Raw genomic sequence first — 16,900 nt, forward strand, 5'->3', positions numbered from 1 at the left:
TCTACATCAATTACGGAAAGTAGCACATGGTTAGACAGCTTTATTTGCTGCAGAATCAATCCCTGCCTGACTTCTGTTACAGGTAAGAGATTAAAACCAGTTTTATGAAATGACGAGAGGCGTTCCGAAGTGCAATAGCAATGACATCATGTGAGACCATTAAGCAAAGACTTAATTATGAATATATAGTACATAGCAATTCTGAAAGGTAGAGGGCAAGCGTTTTGAACTTGCTGTAGTCTTGTAGTCCTGGCACAAAAAAATCCTTTAAGCATCAAGGAGCTTGTATTCAGTGTTTTTCTGCACTCTGTTAATTTTTCTTCATTTTTAATAGTAGACGTTAGGACTTTACACTTCAATTATTGGCTTTACCCGTCATACGAATATTCATAAGAATAGATGGGGGTGTTGAGAGGAAGATACGTCTCAAAGCAGCTGCCGTGTTTCTGTTCTCTCTGCACTGATCTTCAAGAGTTTTATTTAACACCTCTAAGGGATAAGTCTGGAAACCAAAATTTATTGGGTATAAAAAATCATGGTGTCAGTGATACCAGTTTCATACTTTGCCTCCTCTCCCGGCTAACCTCTCTGTTGCACGGCTGATAGGAAAAAGGGCAGACAGTCTGGCACTGACAGCCACCCAGTCACATTTTAAACTTGAAAACAAAACCACTGAATTTGTTCCGTAACAACACACTTTTCTGCTAATGCTTAGTTCTTGCATATTATTAATCGTTATTGCTATGTATATAAAACTGGTAGTCTGTAACACTTGTACACTGAATTAACTGTGACTATACGGTAGCATGGAGCTGCCGCTGTATAGCTGGCACTGATGGCCGAGGTCCTCGTTAGTCTCCAAGGTGAAGGCGATGAGGCTGGAGAGCTCTTCCACCAGAGGAAGAGTCTGTCTTCCTCTCTCCCCGCTCACTGTTGGTGTTTTATCCTTCTTGCCCCCCCCGCGCCCCACCTAAAGGGGGATTCGGCTGCTCCTTAACTTGGTTTTGCTTTTGCCAGTCATGCCTCTTGTGCCTTGGGCAGGATGCCCTGCCCGTTTTCCTTCCCCTGTGATTGTTTTGGTCTTTATCTTGTAACTTCTGTCGCTTGGACATCTCCAAAGTGCAACTGTGCAAGCCTGTCTTCGCTGCTTTGATGGTTACATTGCTTACTACATGAAATGCTTGCACGTAGTGTTGGGCTGTGCCATCGCAGTATTACGAAATATTTGCATGCTGGTCGTTCTGCTATTTGTGCTTAGATTTGGGTTCCAGGCAAGCTAATGTTAATTATTCCCAGATTAATACACTTGGAGCTCTCCCAGAGCTTTTCTACTTCAGCTACACTAGCGACAAACCTTGCTCTGTATCATTATTATTTGTGATTCCGGTAAAGAAAGAGAATAATCTCAGATGGCTACAGGTTCAAGAGAAATCTAAATTCAGGGTGACAATCTTTGTACTTAAAGAACCAGATCCGGTGGACCTGCGTACCCTTTTTTTTGACCTCAGAACGCATCATCCTTTGGTCAACACGGGGACACTTCAGTCTGTCCTTTCAATGTATTTATCCCATCAAAGGTCTGTGTGAAGTTGGTCTAGGCTGCCATTCTGAAGCTGTGGCTAATGCAGACGCCCAGCCCGTAGGAAATTTGTTTGGCGTCTTCCTGTGTTGTGCTGTAGTGCTAACTAAAATGTGAGCTTGCAACACTGCATCGCCCGATTCAAACGTGCAAATTGTAGACGCTAAATGAAATACAGTCAAGCAGAGAATCTGCCTGTGTTAGAGACACCAAGGGAAGAGTTCTGGGTTTTCTTGGTAATATTTAAATGTTCTGTTTATAGACAACCTTGAGCATGAATTACTATTTTGTTATCAAAAGTATTTTATTATTTTATTATTTTCCATGTTATTTTGGAAGGATGCACAGGGGGAGACCTGTGTCCCAATGAGGATATAAAATCGGTTTTCATTCAATCTCTTAGAGAGGCAAAGCCTCACTGTAAAAATTGAAACATATACGAGGATGTATCTTCTCGTTGTTTCTGAAATGCAGAATGCCCAATTTTTCTAAGAAAGGCTCGAATACCGTTTGTGGTTTTGAAGGGGAAATGTTCCCCTCCAGCTGGATTCTTTCTGCAAGCTGGCTATCTTGAGCGTCGCTGTGGTAAAGGAGGTTAACCTGTTAACTTCTTCCCACTTCCTAAAATGTCCAGGCAGTGAAGGTGTAAAATGATTTCTTCTCTTGAATATCTTTCTTCTGTGCAATGTTTGTTCTCTGGCTGAAGCATCCTGGACTTCATCTAGCATAAACATACTACGCAGACACAGCAATCTTGTGTCTTTGTCTCACGTGTGCTAGAGTTAGACTTAGCAAATTTTAGATTGGCTGAAAGATAGAGTGTTACTTCAGCGTCTTCCAGATTACTCCAAGTAACCCAAAACTCATCATTGCAAAAACCCATCATTGCAATACAGGGCTATTCTACTGGGGAAAAAAAACCCAAACAAATGACAACCTCTAATAGTTAAATGAACACAGTTCTCCTAGATGTAACTGGATGTTACAGTCTGACCGGTCATTTTTATTAAGTTATATACATACAGAAGTTGTAAGTGGTACAATAAAATCTGTAAGCTAGAGGACAGATTTCAAGTTCACTTCTTTTGCGGTCATTGATTTGTCAACTAAAAAAAAAATCTGGCTTGGCTGACTAGTACAAAAAACCAACGCATTGGGATACAGATAATTTTAATATACTTTTATAATTTATACCTCCTATACGAGAGAGTGAGAATTCTATTACTTGCTAGTATTTCAAAGTATTGATTTCTTTTTCTAGCTATAATTATTTCTCAATATCCAAGATTTAGTATCATACATCAGTTATTTATTATGGTTTGAAAAGTGACAGAAAATGATGGTTTGATCCTATACTTACTTTCTTTGAAGGTACAGCTGCTCAGTTTAGAGGAAACTTGTTTTGTACAAATACTTGCATGAAGGCAGCAGCATACCGTAGCCATGGAATATTAAGCTATGTACATCGAGATAATCCTCGTCTCCTTCACGCACTGGGAGCGGTATCTTGATTTTTAGCTATATGGGTCATCTTTCAGTAGAAGATGTCTCTTTGCACTGTAATTTGCGTAAATTTATATGGAAATCAAAGAAAATAAATACGGATGAATGTGATAACAGGTAAGTTTTCTCTTCACACGTGTTTTTCGGAAGTGTCTCTGTTGCTGCTCAGTCTTCTATTTTCAATTTAAATTCCACTTTTCCTTCATACGGATCATGAACATTATCAAAGGTAATTCCAGCTCCAATGATTTTGCACACTATTTTAAGTTCTACGTTCCTCGTAATGTTGAGAAATTTCACAGCTACCAAAGGATTGCTGTAGCTGGGCTAGGAGGGGAAAGAAAGAAAAGTAATTTCACAACACCAATTTAAAAATGAAGTCTTAAAATTAGCCTTCTCTCCAGGTCTCGTAAGACTGCAGAGATGCTCCATACATCTCACCGTATGCAAAGATAAAGAAGAAAAGCGATGCTGAAATACATGAGCACCCACCTGTGCCTTTTTTCCATAGTAGGGGAAGTAGTGCAGGTTGAAGGTACCATTCACGGGGTAGTAGTCCACCTCCAGCGGGCGGGACTCGTCACCCTGTTTGTAAAGCAAGAAAGCAGCTCTGTTGGCTGGGCAATCGTAAGCCAGCCCTGGGCAAGTGTTTTACCGCTGCTAAAAGCGGCGCCGCGTGTATTAAAACTCAAGTTCGGCAGTCTGTGTAGCGCCGGTCTTATTTTTATGTTTCAAATAAAAGTGGAAGTCTCCCGCTGTTACTATTGCCAAGAAAACCGGGCAAGTGTCCTTTCACAGCAGTTGTGAATTCGGCGAATGGGGACCTGCTGAAACGTGCAGAGCGCCTGAAGGAGCTGCTCTGAGGTGTGAACTTCACTAGTGGGAGCTGAAAGCAAAGAGCAAATGTTCTTTGCAGCACGGAAAAACAATTTTTCAGGTGGTTTAAAATAAAGCAAACATTTTTTTGTTGTTCTTAGGATGTCTGCCGGTGCAAGAAATTGCACGGAACTGAGAATGTTCCCAGTATGTGGCCAGAATGGTCTGATTTCCAGAGCTGGAGGGTAATCTTTCTGGTCGCAACTTGCTGTCAGAGCTGCAGTGCTTGAAATTTTTGAGACTCGGACCTCATACACTTACCACATATGTGCAGTCCACTCTTGGTGCAGTGCCGTTGCCAGGGAAAAATTTGATAATCTGAAATAGAAAGCACACATTTGGTCATCTTGGAAATTGTTTTGAGATAAAACCAAGCAAACAAACAACTGGGCTTCAGAGGCTGCTTAATGTGTTTCTGCGTAAGGCAAACGGATCACCTCATCTTATGTACCCGGGTGAAAAAAACATGTTGTGGCTGGATATTTAAGAAGCAGGACTCCGTGCCGCCCGGGATGGGCACTGCAGGCGGGCTCTTTCCTGGCCGCACCTCCTGGCAAGTCCCATCTCATTTGCCTGCCTGTACTGCTTGCTCTCCGCCGGGGGTCTCTTAAAGCACCTGGTTGCGTGAAAATAAAGGAAAAGCTGAATCCCTGTGCTTTTCATCATATGCCTTACTAGGAAAACTTGGCTTGGGCAGAAACTCTTGGTCCCATTTGATCCTACAAAAATAGTGGGGTCGCACCCTGTAGCAGCAAAGGCGAACGGAGGTAAAGCCGTGGCCCCCCCCCCCGGGCACTATCCGCCTGCCTTTCCCCTGCCAGGGCTGGCGTGCAGCCCTGCTGAAGGAGGCAAAGGCTTTTTGGGGAAAAGCCTGTGTTTCACCTGCCAAAATCAGGGGCGCAGCTCTCCTCTCACAGCTGGACCTTGCACAGATTCTTGAAAATATTCATTGCCCGAGTCTAGGATGCAAGCCCAACCACAAATGAAGTGATTTTGTCTATCAGGAGCTGGTGGAGAATACAAATTTTTCACTTTGTACTGAGCTAGGAGACTCAGAATCTTACCTGAAAACAAAAATAAAATGCTTATGCCTTTGTCTATGTCCTAAAAAAATTAAAGGAGGCATGGAAGATTCCCTTTTTCCTTTTAAAAAAAAAAAGTGTTTGTAGTTTTTACTGAAAAAAAAATCCACCAGGTTTGAATTTTGTTTTTACAGGTTCTGCTAAAGATTTTCTTTGCAGCCTGGAGAAATAAGGTGTGCAAGTATCGCCTCTCTGAAATCACTTCAGTTACTGTTGCATCTTAACGCCTTAGCTGAAGGCACAGGATCACGGTATTGCAGAATGAAACTGTTTTACGTACTAGTTCATTGGATGAGAGCGCTACGGAGGTGCTAACAAAACTAAACAAACCCCAAAGCTTTAGAGAGTTCGTTTATGGATCACTTTTCCCTACGTTATTTTCCTAGGAGTGTGACAAAGTCTCGCTATTTTTCTGGTCACTCCGGAGGTCTCTCGGGAAAAGCACGTGAATTTGTCTTCCCAGTACAGAGCAGAGATTTAGAGCCCGTGGCGGCAGATGATGTAGCAGCTCCCCAGCGGAGACCTGAGCTATCTGGGGTTTTTTTGATGAATTCGTTCCTGCTCAGCACCTTGAGCTTGTACTTACCCTGTTCATTTTTATAATAAAACAGGGTTTTCCTTCTGGGAATCCAAAAGTAGGATCTGTGATGCCAGAGCAGTTTTGAAGCATATCTGAGGTAAATTTGCAGGATAGTTTTGTTTTATTCGGGCCATCAAAGGTGTCCTGAATGAAGTATGTGTCGCTGGTGCAGTTGATGTTCAGATGCTGAGCAGCTGGAGTATATGCTGGATGTGCGAAGGAAGAAAGAAAAATTCCCCTCTGAAGCTTTTCATATATAAATTATACATCCCAATATCGGGCTGGAGGTTATATCATGGGAAATTGTACTTCAAGTGAAGTTGGGATTAGATGGAATGAGGAAAGTTTAAATTGTTTGGGTTTGGGTTTTTTTTTTTAGAATACCCGGGCAAAGCAACGAAAGAGATCAAATTGAGTTAAGGCTGGCAAATTGTGTTGATAGCTCCATATAAATTCCATTTCAAGTATGTTTTTTCTCAATATGTGTATGAGAAACACAGAAACATGATATTAAGGCTCAGAAGGGATATAAACATATTAAGATATGAACAGGCGAATGGAGCACCTAGCCTACTTTGACTATACTCTCCGATGGCACTATGCAATGGCTTCACAAGACTTATTATGGCACTTTGATATTTGTAGCCACGGACAATATTAGATTAATTTAGATGAGACTAGTTTTGAAGACCTTTTTTTACCCTCTTCCTTCAAATTTTCTATTAGCCTATTTTATTAAGGCTATTCAGGATTAAAAGAAGTAAAAGCTCTGAAGCAGCAACTAAAAGCTCTGCTTTAATAGACATATTTACATACGTTTGATTTATAGATTCATGAGGTGATCTGCTCGTCCCTTTCAGAAGATGCATTTTCCACTCAAAATCTCTGATTTCAGAAGGACAAATAGAAAATGGGAACACTGACTTAAGGTCCTCAGACACCCAATAAGGGAGATGCGACAGCACGTTTCTTCAATATTAGGCAGGAAACCTCATTTTTACCTGTCAGAAAAGTCCGAAGAGTTGTCACTAAACCTTCCCAGGTTTTGTTGTCGGATACGTTGTAATAAATCTGTAGTCCTCTATCCCCATAAACATCGGGTCGTAACGTTACACCTTCACGGGGGAAGAAAAGGGAAGGCAAAGCGGAGGAGAGGTGCCAGGCACAGATTTGTTTGTTTAAATTGACAGTAGTGATTACGCTGCATCAAGACTTGTTATTGTAAATGTACGAGATCCCCAGGCTTTGCTGGAGAGGATTTAACCACGTACGGAAACCATCTCAGCTCTTGAGTTGTTCAACCGAAAACCTAAAGCCTCTGCTACTGCTAAACTCTTTTCATGTATACCCGTGCTGCTATCGGAACAGCTTGCAAAATCATTCCAGCAATCGCACCGGATTTCCCCAGGACTTGTAAAAATAACAGTTATAAAAGTCACGTCACGTTAAAGAAACAGACCGTACTGCAGTGTGAGAAACAGCTTTTGAAAAAGCCACGCTTAATATTTTACAGGAATTTCACCAGCAAACATCAAGCTTACTGAATATTGGGAAAGGAAACTTCAAATTCAGCAACAGGCAGACAGAATAATTTTTAGGGCTAGAGCTTCAAAAAAGTCATTTTTTCCTTCCCATTGCTGGTAAAAACAAGCTATTGGGGGGGTGAAGTTTTAGCAGTAAGCACTGATGATCTCTCACTGATATTGTCTTGTCCATCCCCAGCCTCACTTCGTGTCCCACAAATCTTTATTTCTAATCCCATGTGTCTTTGCCTGTCTTATTTTTACTTGCTTGGCTGCTGGCACAGCACATCCCAGCAGGGAGGGATTCCTGCTCTCCCAGGGACTTTCCATGCTGCTGGCAAGCGTGGAAATACCCACCCCAGGCTGCTCGCCCCAGCACCCTTCCATCTTGCCGGGCACCCCAAAACCCTCCGGGGTGCTTGGGAGGCTGGAGCAGAAACCAGGGTTTCCCCAGCAGCTGACCCCTGCCCGTGGGGAGAGGAGGTATATGTTTTTATATATATATAAAATAAATATATAAAAATGAATAAATGATTTTTTTTTTTTAAAGCCTGGAAGTGTTTTCAGGTGAAGGTTAAACTTTGCAGGGATTGTTTGGGGAGAATCAACCTAATTTATTCCACATTTGTCTCCCCTCGTGCTCGGGCTCTGCCGATGCCTCTCAGCCCAGCCCAGCCCCTCGCAGCCGCTGCGGGAGCCTGGGGGTTTAACTCCCCGCCGGGCAGCAGCCGGCCGGACCGTGGCAGTACCTGGGGATTTCAGCTGGTCTTGGTAATCTGGCTCGTACGGATTCACCGTCCTCATTAAAGAATAAATGGAGAGTGCGAACAGCCCCCACATCACCACGTAGAAAGCCAGGTAGTACAGGCTGATCCACACTGTGGAAAAAAATGAGGGCAAAATCTCATTTTTCGAGCAAGGTGGTGCAGTGATCCCTCTGCAACTGGGACCGTCCCAGCATCAGCGGCCATCTCCTTTCCGCCCTTGGCCCCAGGGAGGTTTTCCCTGCAAAGGGACTGTTGTTCTGGATCTTTTTCTCTACACTCAAAAGAATATTCTTCTAGAAAAATTTGGGTGTAAATTTGTTCAGTTTTACAAGGATTTTTGAAGTAGTTGCTGCTTAGCCCAGATTATTTAAAGCTTAAAAGATTGTGTGGCTTCTGAAGTCACTTCACGTATTAAGACCATTTATCTGCTTATTAACATGGACTAAGCACCACAGCTGAGGTATTTCCTCGACAAAAACAAGTTGCTCCTTGTGTTATTTGGATGACAGATGTCAGTATTTCAGGTGTGTTGATTTTAGACCCATATCACTTCACTGCCTTTTACAGCTGAAATCACCTTCAGCAAAATGTGTCATCTTGCTATTTTATTCTGGTGTGAGATGTAGAATAATGTTGTGTTTCTGTCTGTATGTGCATAACGTGTCTTACAGGCAGCTGGTGCCCTACAAGCAGCCAGTGAGTATTTTGGGGGGGGCCGTCGGAAACCGCTCCCTGTAAATATCGGCGCCTCATAGCACTTTCTTCTCTCCAAAGTGGAAAGGCTCCCACTTCGGTTTGATTTTCTGTAAAATCATGGTTTTAAGAATGGCTAATAAGCTGCGCTCACGGGCTTCACGGCAGAAAAAAATTGTCTGGAAACTTGCAGCTACTCTTACGGTCTGTGGGAAGAGCAGGGACCTTCCTTACAACGGTCAGGGCTGCCCTTCCCAGAAGGTAATCAGAAAACACATCGTCATCACAGATACAAGTGTGCATTAGTAAGAGAGAAGATCTGCTGAGCAGACAATAATTTGGAAAGGAATTTTGGAAAAGCAAAATGTGTTTCCAGAGAATTGGACAAAACCCACCGACTAAGCAAAATTCTCCATGTACCAGAACCCCCTATAGCCAGCAGTGTCAGAATCATACTGCAACCGCCCCCCTTAGCTATTAATAAGTTAATTGTTAATGTGTTAAGTTTTGTCCTTTTGAAATATTTGGTCCCAAATCAGTTTAAAGTCTTCTTATATTTGCAGGAACTACTTAGATCAAGGTTTTGATCTGATTGACTCAGCCTACGGGGCCACCCTAAAAGTGGCTCAGAAGCATATATGCGAACTGAGGTCTTGAACAATTACAACACATCTACCACCCCATTATGTCCCATTCATTAGGATGATCCCCCACCCAAGATTTTTAAGTATATCAGAAGGAAGAGAAGACTCTTGTGTATGAAAACCTACCCCAGTTAATTAAGGTCCTTCCCATAAAAAGCTTTGTTTCTGGATTCCAGACAAAACGACGGAAATTTTCCATCCGCTCGCTGCAGGTCTTTTTTTCATTTAAAGTTGCCATTTTCTCACAAAATTTCCCCAAAACGCGTCCTCCTCAGAAATTAAGAAATTCAACCGGTGCTCAAACAGTTGCCCAAGAGAAACACTTTGGTTTTTATACCTTCTTCTCCGCTGAAGGTCAACGAGATTACTTCCTATACCAATGAAAGCCCCTGCTCACCATTATCAACCCGCAGCAGATACAATTCTTTATAAAGGGTGTTGATAATGCTCGGTGTTGAGGCTGGCAAAGAAAAGTTAGTTCCTATCAAATGCCCTTCTCCTTTCTCTTGACCACCTTAGCAGACCGGCAGAGTTACGCATTTTGCCGAGTGCCCGTAGGGCTTGCGATAGACTCGGTGCGATAGCTGTTATCAGAGCAGATAAAACGAAGGAGAACTTGTTTCTCTCTAGGTTTTCTTTTCTTTTTTTTTTGGTTCCAATTAACCTGCGAAGAGTGGATATAATTCTCCCACTACAACCTGTAGCCATCTGTTGGGACATAGCGGATCGCAGCGGGAGTGAGTGGGGAAAAAGCACCGTTTCCCAGAGTGTTTGCCATGTTGCGCAGCTGGGGAAATTAAGATCAATGTTTTTCTGTTTTCTGTGGGGAGTGTTTTCAGGTGATCTCTGACGATGCTAACTCAACTTTAGAGGGTATCCCCACCTTGCTTGCTGACTATCCCTGCCTCTCTCTCAGCATGCCACCAGAAAAGCCAGAAGAAAGATGGAGGAGAGAAAAAGAAAAAATAATAAAATATAATAATAAATAATATAATTTATAACATAATAACATAATAAAAGTTTTGCCTTACAGGTATACGACAAGGCGGAGCGGAGAACATACGGGTGTCATTAAACTGCCTTTTCTATCTGCTTTACAGCCAAAGGCTCTGGCACGCTCAGAGGCAGACGCCCAACCCTGAGCTCGCTCCGTGCACAGAGGAGCAGGACTGAAACGTGTCCCCAGCAGCTCCCTGCGGACGGAAAAGCAAAGGGCGCGTGGCAAATGGCTGAGCCGACGGGCTCTCTAAACGCTGCCGCTGCAAGGGGAGCTTGGGTTTTAGAGAGCCCTTCCAGGCACGCTGGTGTGCTTGCCGCTTGTCGAAGTTGTTCGCTAATGCTCTTACTCTCTTATTGGACCCCAGTGATGTCAAACCCCCAAATCACGCTGTGAATTCAGCAGGACCAGGGTTTCACCCCTTTTAACTAGGTATATTGGCGTGCCCTGCCTCTCACTCACTTCACAGGACGCATGGTGGGGGCAAAATCTTTAAAATGGGCACATACGAGAAGGTTGACTGAGAGGCTTTGGATTATTTGGACATTGAGACAGCTGTAACTGAGCCTGTCAGCTGGAGTAATATGGCAGGGTTATTCTGTCAGCTAAATAATGCTGAGTTTCTGGACGTAGAGAGATTTATTGTGCTTTTCTGCCTCAGATCAAGCAGCATGATAGTTTAGCGTAATAGCCACCAATTTGGGGTGATTTAACTTGTTTCCAGATGATGAAATAGGAGTCAGGCCAAGTAAAAGAAAAATAAAATTTACAGACGTTTGACCAATTTGTATTTCCCACAGAAAGGAGAGGAGGATGAACAGAAAGGTACTTTCAGTCAGTACACCATGAGCTGACCAATATTCAAGACGAATGTGGGTTGTTTTTTTTTAAGTTAAAATGTGACAAGGATATTGGGCAGTGGCCTGAAAATGATGAAAATGAAACAGCTACCCAGAGGTTAAAAGGCTTGCGGAGGCTCCCACGTAGCAGTTTCAGAAATGGGAACAGAGGCCTGAAGAGGTTAGGGGGAAAAGCAGGGAGGGAAGAAGTAGCAGGTCTTCAGCAGGATTTAACTTTTTTCCGTACTGAGCAGGAGCCCGTCTGGTGAATCGGATGGAGGGGAGCGACTGGACTCAGTTAGATGGGGAGTTAGAAGATTTATGAAGAAAGAGAAGGAAATGTAAATCTCGACCCGGCTTGCAGACAGGTGATAATTTAACACTACAGGACTTCAGTACGCAGCTAAATCTAAACAACAAGCAGATTAATTGTTCATAACAAAATTAAATCCCGAATTATGTTCAAAAGGAAAACATTGCTACTTCTGTTTCCACACGCTGAAGATGATGTAGAAATCAGCAGGCTTTCCACTGGAAGTAAAGGTGAGGAGGCACCGCTCAGGTCGGCACAGCTGAGGCTGAGCACAAGTGTCTGCACGGGCGGCGAAATGGAGCCTCTCGGAACTTAGGAGTTTGTACTCTAATGAAACCGAGGCCCAGGATTTCATGTGCTCTTCTCTCTGATATTATATCCCGTCTGTTCCCATCTATCGTTGGCTGGGGAACCTAAAACTCCGCTGCGTTCAGCGCCACTCGCCCAGGTGTGGCTGCCTAGCGTGAAGGAGAGCCTAAAACCAGGAGGGCAGAGCCACGTGCGGGAGGGCGCGTTCAACGGGACCGTGCGGGCAATGGGAGAGGATCACCGTCGGCTGCTTTCATCCCAACGGGCGCGAAGAAATTTGTCAGGATTTGCATATTACAGAACAGGCAGGAAAATGATGGTTGAAGGAAAGGAATGCCAGATTTCAAATGGAGGGGGAGGGCCTGGCTGCTTTTAATGCTGCCTGTAACCTGTACGTAATCTGCTAATCTAGATTCAACAGTTAGGCTACATTAGGCAAGAGTAAGGAAGCTAAATTATTTAAGTGGATGATTTAAATTGAATTTCCTTATTTCTAAACCAGGGTTAGTAAAGTTCAGTGAAAACTGAAAATGAAAACGCACCAAGTTAACAGCAGTATCTACAATAAAAGGTAAGAATAAAGCAGAACAATATTACCGATGGAAATCTGCTCTGACTAGAAGCTCCAAAAATACAAATTAGGTAAATGCATTAACCATGTTAATATAAAAGCTTAAATAGAATTAGTATAATTTTAGTATATTATTATTGTATAATAAGCTATGTACATAATTTCAACTGATGCAGAAATTAAATACATAAATATATTAGAACCAATAAATTACAGAAATGCATTTACATAAAAACAGAAGTAAGAAAAATGAAAGCATATAACAGCAGTTGGTTATATTAAGATGTTTTCTCTTAGATTTCTCCTCCAGTATTGGAAATTGTTAATGAAAATGTCAGAGATTTCTCAGCGAAAATGAAAGATGTCAGTATTTGGAGAGTGATACATCAGTAGATATGAACTGAGAAACTTGCATTTTACTGAAGAAATCACCAGGAGTTTTGAGCCAGCACCGAACTTAAAGACAAGACTTGCTTGTGGAAGTGGTGCCGTGCGTGCCACCAGCCCACTGCCTGCGGCAGTCGCCCGGTGCTTGTGAACAGGCGCGTCCTATTTAACACTAGATGCATAACTGCAGAAACAATTTTCATTAAGAACTGCATTTCACTTGCACGATTTCTAAATATAATGAAAGAAATGGGATTGGTTAGAAAATAAGTAACCGCTCATTAAGTACGCAACTCCTCTTGGAAGCTATTTGCAGGCACACGAAAGACAAGAAGGTGGCTGGGATTTACCAAGGGTGCGCTGGGCCCACCAGCCTGGTTGTTTTCTCTTGTGAGACGAGTGGGCTAGTGGGCGAAGGCAGAGGCTTTCCAATTTGACGTCATCCAATCTGACGTCAGCAGAGCTTGCGACGTGGCAGCCAGGCGGGGAGCTGTACGTCGGCTCGGGGCGGACCAGGGCGGGGGGGATGGCAACTGGGCAGCCGGGACCACAGCGCAGTGCTCAGTGGGTGGACATTCAGCTGCAACCAGTATGGAGCGGTGTCCCTCAGGGGCCAGCACTGTTGCTGGCCCTGTTTAACGTCCTCATTAACCGTAGACACCACGGCGTGGTGGTCGACATGCTGGAGGGCAGGGCTGCCACTCAGAGAGACGTCAGCCGGCTACAGAGAGGCCCTCCAGACGCTCCTGAGCTCAGCAAGGGCAAAGGCAGAGTCCTGCACCTGGGACAGGACAGCCCCACGGCACAGGACAGGTGGGGACTGACTGGCTGCGGGACAGTGCTGCAGGAGAGGACTTACACGGGCCCTGCTGAACAACAAGTTGAACGTAAGTCAGTAGTGCACCCTTGCAGCGAGGAAAGCGAACCACGTACCAGGCAGCATGAAGGAGAGTGCAGCTGGGAGGCTGAGCAAAGGGGTTATTCCCCTTCATCCAGCACTCACCAGGTCACATCTGGAGCCCTGTGTCCGGGGCTTGCTCAGCGGCAGGGAAAGGCTGCAGGGACATCTACTGCTGTCTTCAGTGGCCTAAAGGGAGGTTGTAGGGTCAAGCTCTTCTCTGAGGAGCACAGCAAAAGGACAAGAGGCAACAAACACAGGTGGCAGTGAAGGAAACTGGGGTGAGCTAGAAGGAGAAAGCTTACCTCCATGAGGGTGGTCACACGCAGGAACAGCAGCCCCGAGAGGCAGTGCAGTCTCCATCCACGGAAACACTAAAAACCCAGCTGGGTGCAACTCTGCGCAACCTGCTGTACCCCTGGGGCTAGCCCGGCCTTGGGAGGCGGTCGAACTAGGTGGCCACCAAAGGTCCCTTCCCACACAGACCGCCCTGTGCATCTACGATCCTAATCTATTTTTAATTAGCAGGATGCGAACCAGACAAGGCCACCTAACACTGAAAACCTGTGATAGTGTTGTTATATGGCAACACTTTGCATTTCTATACTCGTCACTTCCAGGTCTGTTGCTGGAATTCATGAAAACAGGTGTACACTGCGCCGTCTTCAGTGTCACGGGAACGACCTGATGTTGGAGGTCCTACAGCCCCGGATGGAAAGGACGGAGATCCCCTGCAACAGCCCCGAGCAGCTCTGCTCCTCTCTCCCTGAGAGCTCTCGTACCGCACTAACTCAGCGTAGCAGCAGCTGTCAAACCCTTGGTGGCCGCTCTGCGTCACGCCCATCGAATCTCAGCCATCACATACGCACCACTACCAAAACCCCTGCAGGCATCGTTCTCCTTTCCTTCCCGTGCAGAGCTACCGGCAGACCACGGAGAAGGACTGGTTTTCCACCCATGGTTTGTGGCTCCTGAGGTCTCTGTATGAACGTCTTCCAACCACTTTGGGAGAGGTAATTCAGAAAAACAGGGCCCACAAGCATATGTTCTCTGCACAGGGATGAACTCTGCTGAAAAAGCTAAACCTTGTGGGTTTAGAAGGCAACACGAGGGGTACGGCGGATGTTATTGCAGTCCTATAAGCACCATACTTGTCAATCAGTAAGTGTTGACTTTGCTATTTCTTCATTTTCTTCTCCAGTTCTAATTGAGAGTACAAAAATACAGTATTTTATTCCAGGCTTCTTCATCCAAATGAGAAGATTTTTTTTTTTGGTTTGATGTCTAATCAGGACAAATCGCTTGCTTTTGGTTCAGGATAGATTAATTGGTACCTGCTTGCTCTGTGAGACCCCCTCAGGAGTAGTAATTCCCCCCCTTTCTGAGTCCCTCTGCTCGGCCCCTGGGAGCAGGGCTGTGCCGGGGCTCCTGCGACACAGCAGCGGGGTTGCACATGAGGACGGGGTTTTCCTTGGCAGACACCGCATTGCCCGGCCAGGGAGCCTGTCCCATTACCCTGGCCAGGGCACAGGAGGTGCTCAAGCTTAAACCCCCAGGGCAATGTGACAGCAGAGGCTAACCCAGCCTGACACTGAACTGACCCGAAATGGAACGTTTTAAAATTCCAGGAGTTTTTTATTCTTTGGATATGTTGACATTTCAACCTCTCCTCCTGTCAGGTCTGGTTTAAAGGCTGCAAACCGCCTCCCAGTCTCCCCGTTGCTGCTGCCACGGGAGCCGCGCTCCCCCTTTTGCCCTCCCTCTCCATCCTCTCCATCATCTTCTTGCCCCGCTCACAGCTCCTCCTGCCTCAGCAGGCGTGTTCGCTCCTTCTGGGAGGTGAGCCCGTCAGGGTGACCGTACATGTGTCCCCTCGCTTGTGTACGTGCAGGCATGTGACAGTCATTTGCAATCACAGCTCTTCTTCCGTACCCACAGTGATTCACTGAATCAGGAGACTCCGGTGCAGACTTTGCATGAATTTAAATGTGTCTTGAAGCATTCTTCTGAAAAGTAGCACTGCCTTTGTAAAGCTTCTCTTACTGCTTGTGTTGTGGGTGAGGGCAAGACTCAAAACTATTTTCACACAAGGGGTGCCTCAGTGGAAGGAAACGATACCTTCTTTCTGTGGCGGCTTGGCTTCGAAATTGAAAAGTATAAATTTTCCAGGTCTATGTTTATTAAATAGCTTACCTTAAAAAAACCCAACAGACAACAGTGTATGTAATCCACATAATAAAGGTAGAATCGGACAACAGGACTCCAGGAGTGCAACCACTGCTAAAGAAAAGCGGCAACAAGCCCGATCACCCACGCGACTCAGCCCCATCCCTGAGCATGCAACAGGTCTCCTCTGTTTCATGTCACAAAAAGCACCCCTGATGGGCTGCCTGCTGCACAGCCCTCCCCTTTTCCAAGACCTAGACCTGGAAAAGCATGCACAAATATTGTTTCTGTCTTTGGTGCGGCCAAAGAGGCACCATGAGGGGCTCAGAGGGGACCCAGGTCCATGTGCTGCATGCTATGGACGTGGGCAGCCTGCTCCCAAGCCAGGCACAGCCATGTTGTCTTCATGGGCTCGTCCCCTGTCCCTCTTGTGCTTAACAGCAGCAAAGACCATGACAAGAGAAGGGCCATCAAGAGCTGCACCTTCTTACGTGCATGAGTACTGAGTGTAGAAATTTCCCATTGGGAACCTGGGGATTTTCCACCTCCCTGCAAACAAACTGACTCAGAACTTGGTGTTTCCCCTGAAAGGCTGGAGGAAAAGTTTTGGATGAAAGGAGCAAAGATTTGTAATGACAGATTTTTTCCTTTGAGGGTTTTTCTGAACAATGAGTGAAATCTGGCTGCACGGAGCTGACAAAAGGCCTTGATACCTTTATTTACCCACTGAATTGCATGGGAGGCCAGGGCCACCTCCCTTTTCTCATCTCCTGCCACGTGAGGTGGACGAAATACTGGAGATGGAAAGCTGTGAGCAGAGGGCACTGACGCCTGCATGTGGGGATGCAGCAAATGCAGGGGCAAGTCAGGGTGAGAAGCCTGCTGGAAGAGCAGGAGTGGGAAGCGTTAGTGCACCGAGCTGAAATCGGAGCTCCCGTGACACGCCTGCTGCGTGGCACAGCCGAGCCATGGGCATGACCCATGTGCAGCTGTGACAAATATGGGATTCTCATGGAAAGTTTGTGCGTGTGAGTGAAAGCGAGCATTGCCTGTCTGAAGAGGTTTATCAAGGTAGGACAGAGCGATGGCTACTCTAAGGGCTCTGCTGAAGGGCTCCTGGCCACTGCAGCAATTTGTCAGGACGCTTGTTACTGACCAGTGGACATCTCATGT

At 45.2% G+C, this 16,900-nt stretch overlaps 1 protein-coding gene across 2 annotated transcripts; it reads right to left on the bottom strand.

Annotated features, from left to right (window-relative positions):
• Nucleotides 1-3,247: 3,247 nt before the first annotated feature.
• On the bottom strand, nucleotides 3,248-9,618 carry ATP4B (ATPase H+/K+ transporting beta subunit). Of its 2 annotated transcripts, none has more exons than XM_009276087.1 (7): nucleotides 9,374-9,618; nucleotides 7,893-8,021; nucleotides 6,622-6,735; nucleotides 5,627-5,826; nucleotides 4,220-4,276; nucleotides 3,575-3,667; nucleotides 3,248-3,409 (listed from the first exon to the last, which is right to left on the bottom strand). In XM_009276087.1, exons 1-7 carry the CDS (start codon nucleotides 9,483-9,485, stop codon nucleotides 3,248-3,250), a joined length of 867 nt encoding a protein of 288 aa, XP_009274362.1. In that variant the 5' UTR covers nucleotides 9,486-9,618. The 2 variants fall into 2 exon arrangements, with proteins under 2 accessions (XP_009274362.1, XP_009274363.1); XM_009276088.1 differs by having other exon boundaries at nucleotides 4,223-4,276; nucleotides 9,374-9,485.
• Between the last annotated feature and the right edge of the window lie 7,282 nt (nucleotides 9,619-16,900).

This window comes from Aptenodytes forsteri, unplaced genomic scaffold, assembly GCF_000699145.1.
Source record: "Aptenodytes forsteri isolate BGI_AS27 unplaced genomic scaffold, ASM69914v1 Scaffold96, whole genome shotgun sequence".
Taxonomy (NCBI): domain Eukaryota; kingdom Metazoa; phylum Chordata; class Aves; order Sphenisciformes; family Spheniscidae; genus Aptenodytes; species Aptenodytes forsteri.

Bases quoted from the DNA above. Each gene is read 5' to 3' on its own strand.
- ATP4B (XM_009276087.1), bottom strand. From the start codon at position 9,485: ATGGCAACTTTAAATGAAAAAAAGACCTGCAGCGAGCGGATGGAAAAT. The intron at 6,736-7,892 runs GTACTGCCACGG...TCCCCCGTGAAG, and splicing joins AGACCAGCTGAAATCCCCAG to GTGTAACGTTACGACCCGAT. The intron at 3,410-3,574 runs GTGGGTGCTCAT...TTCCCCTCCTAG, and splicing joins ACTATGGAAAAAAGGCACAG to CCCAGCTACAGCAATCCTTT.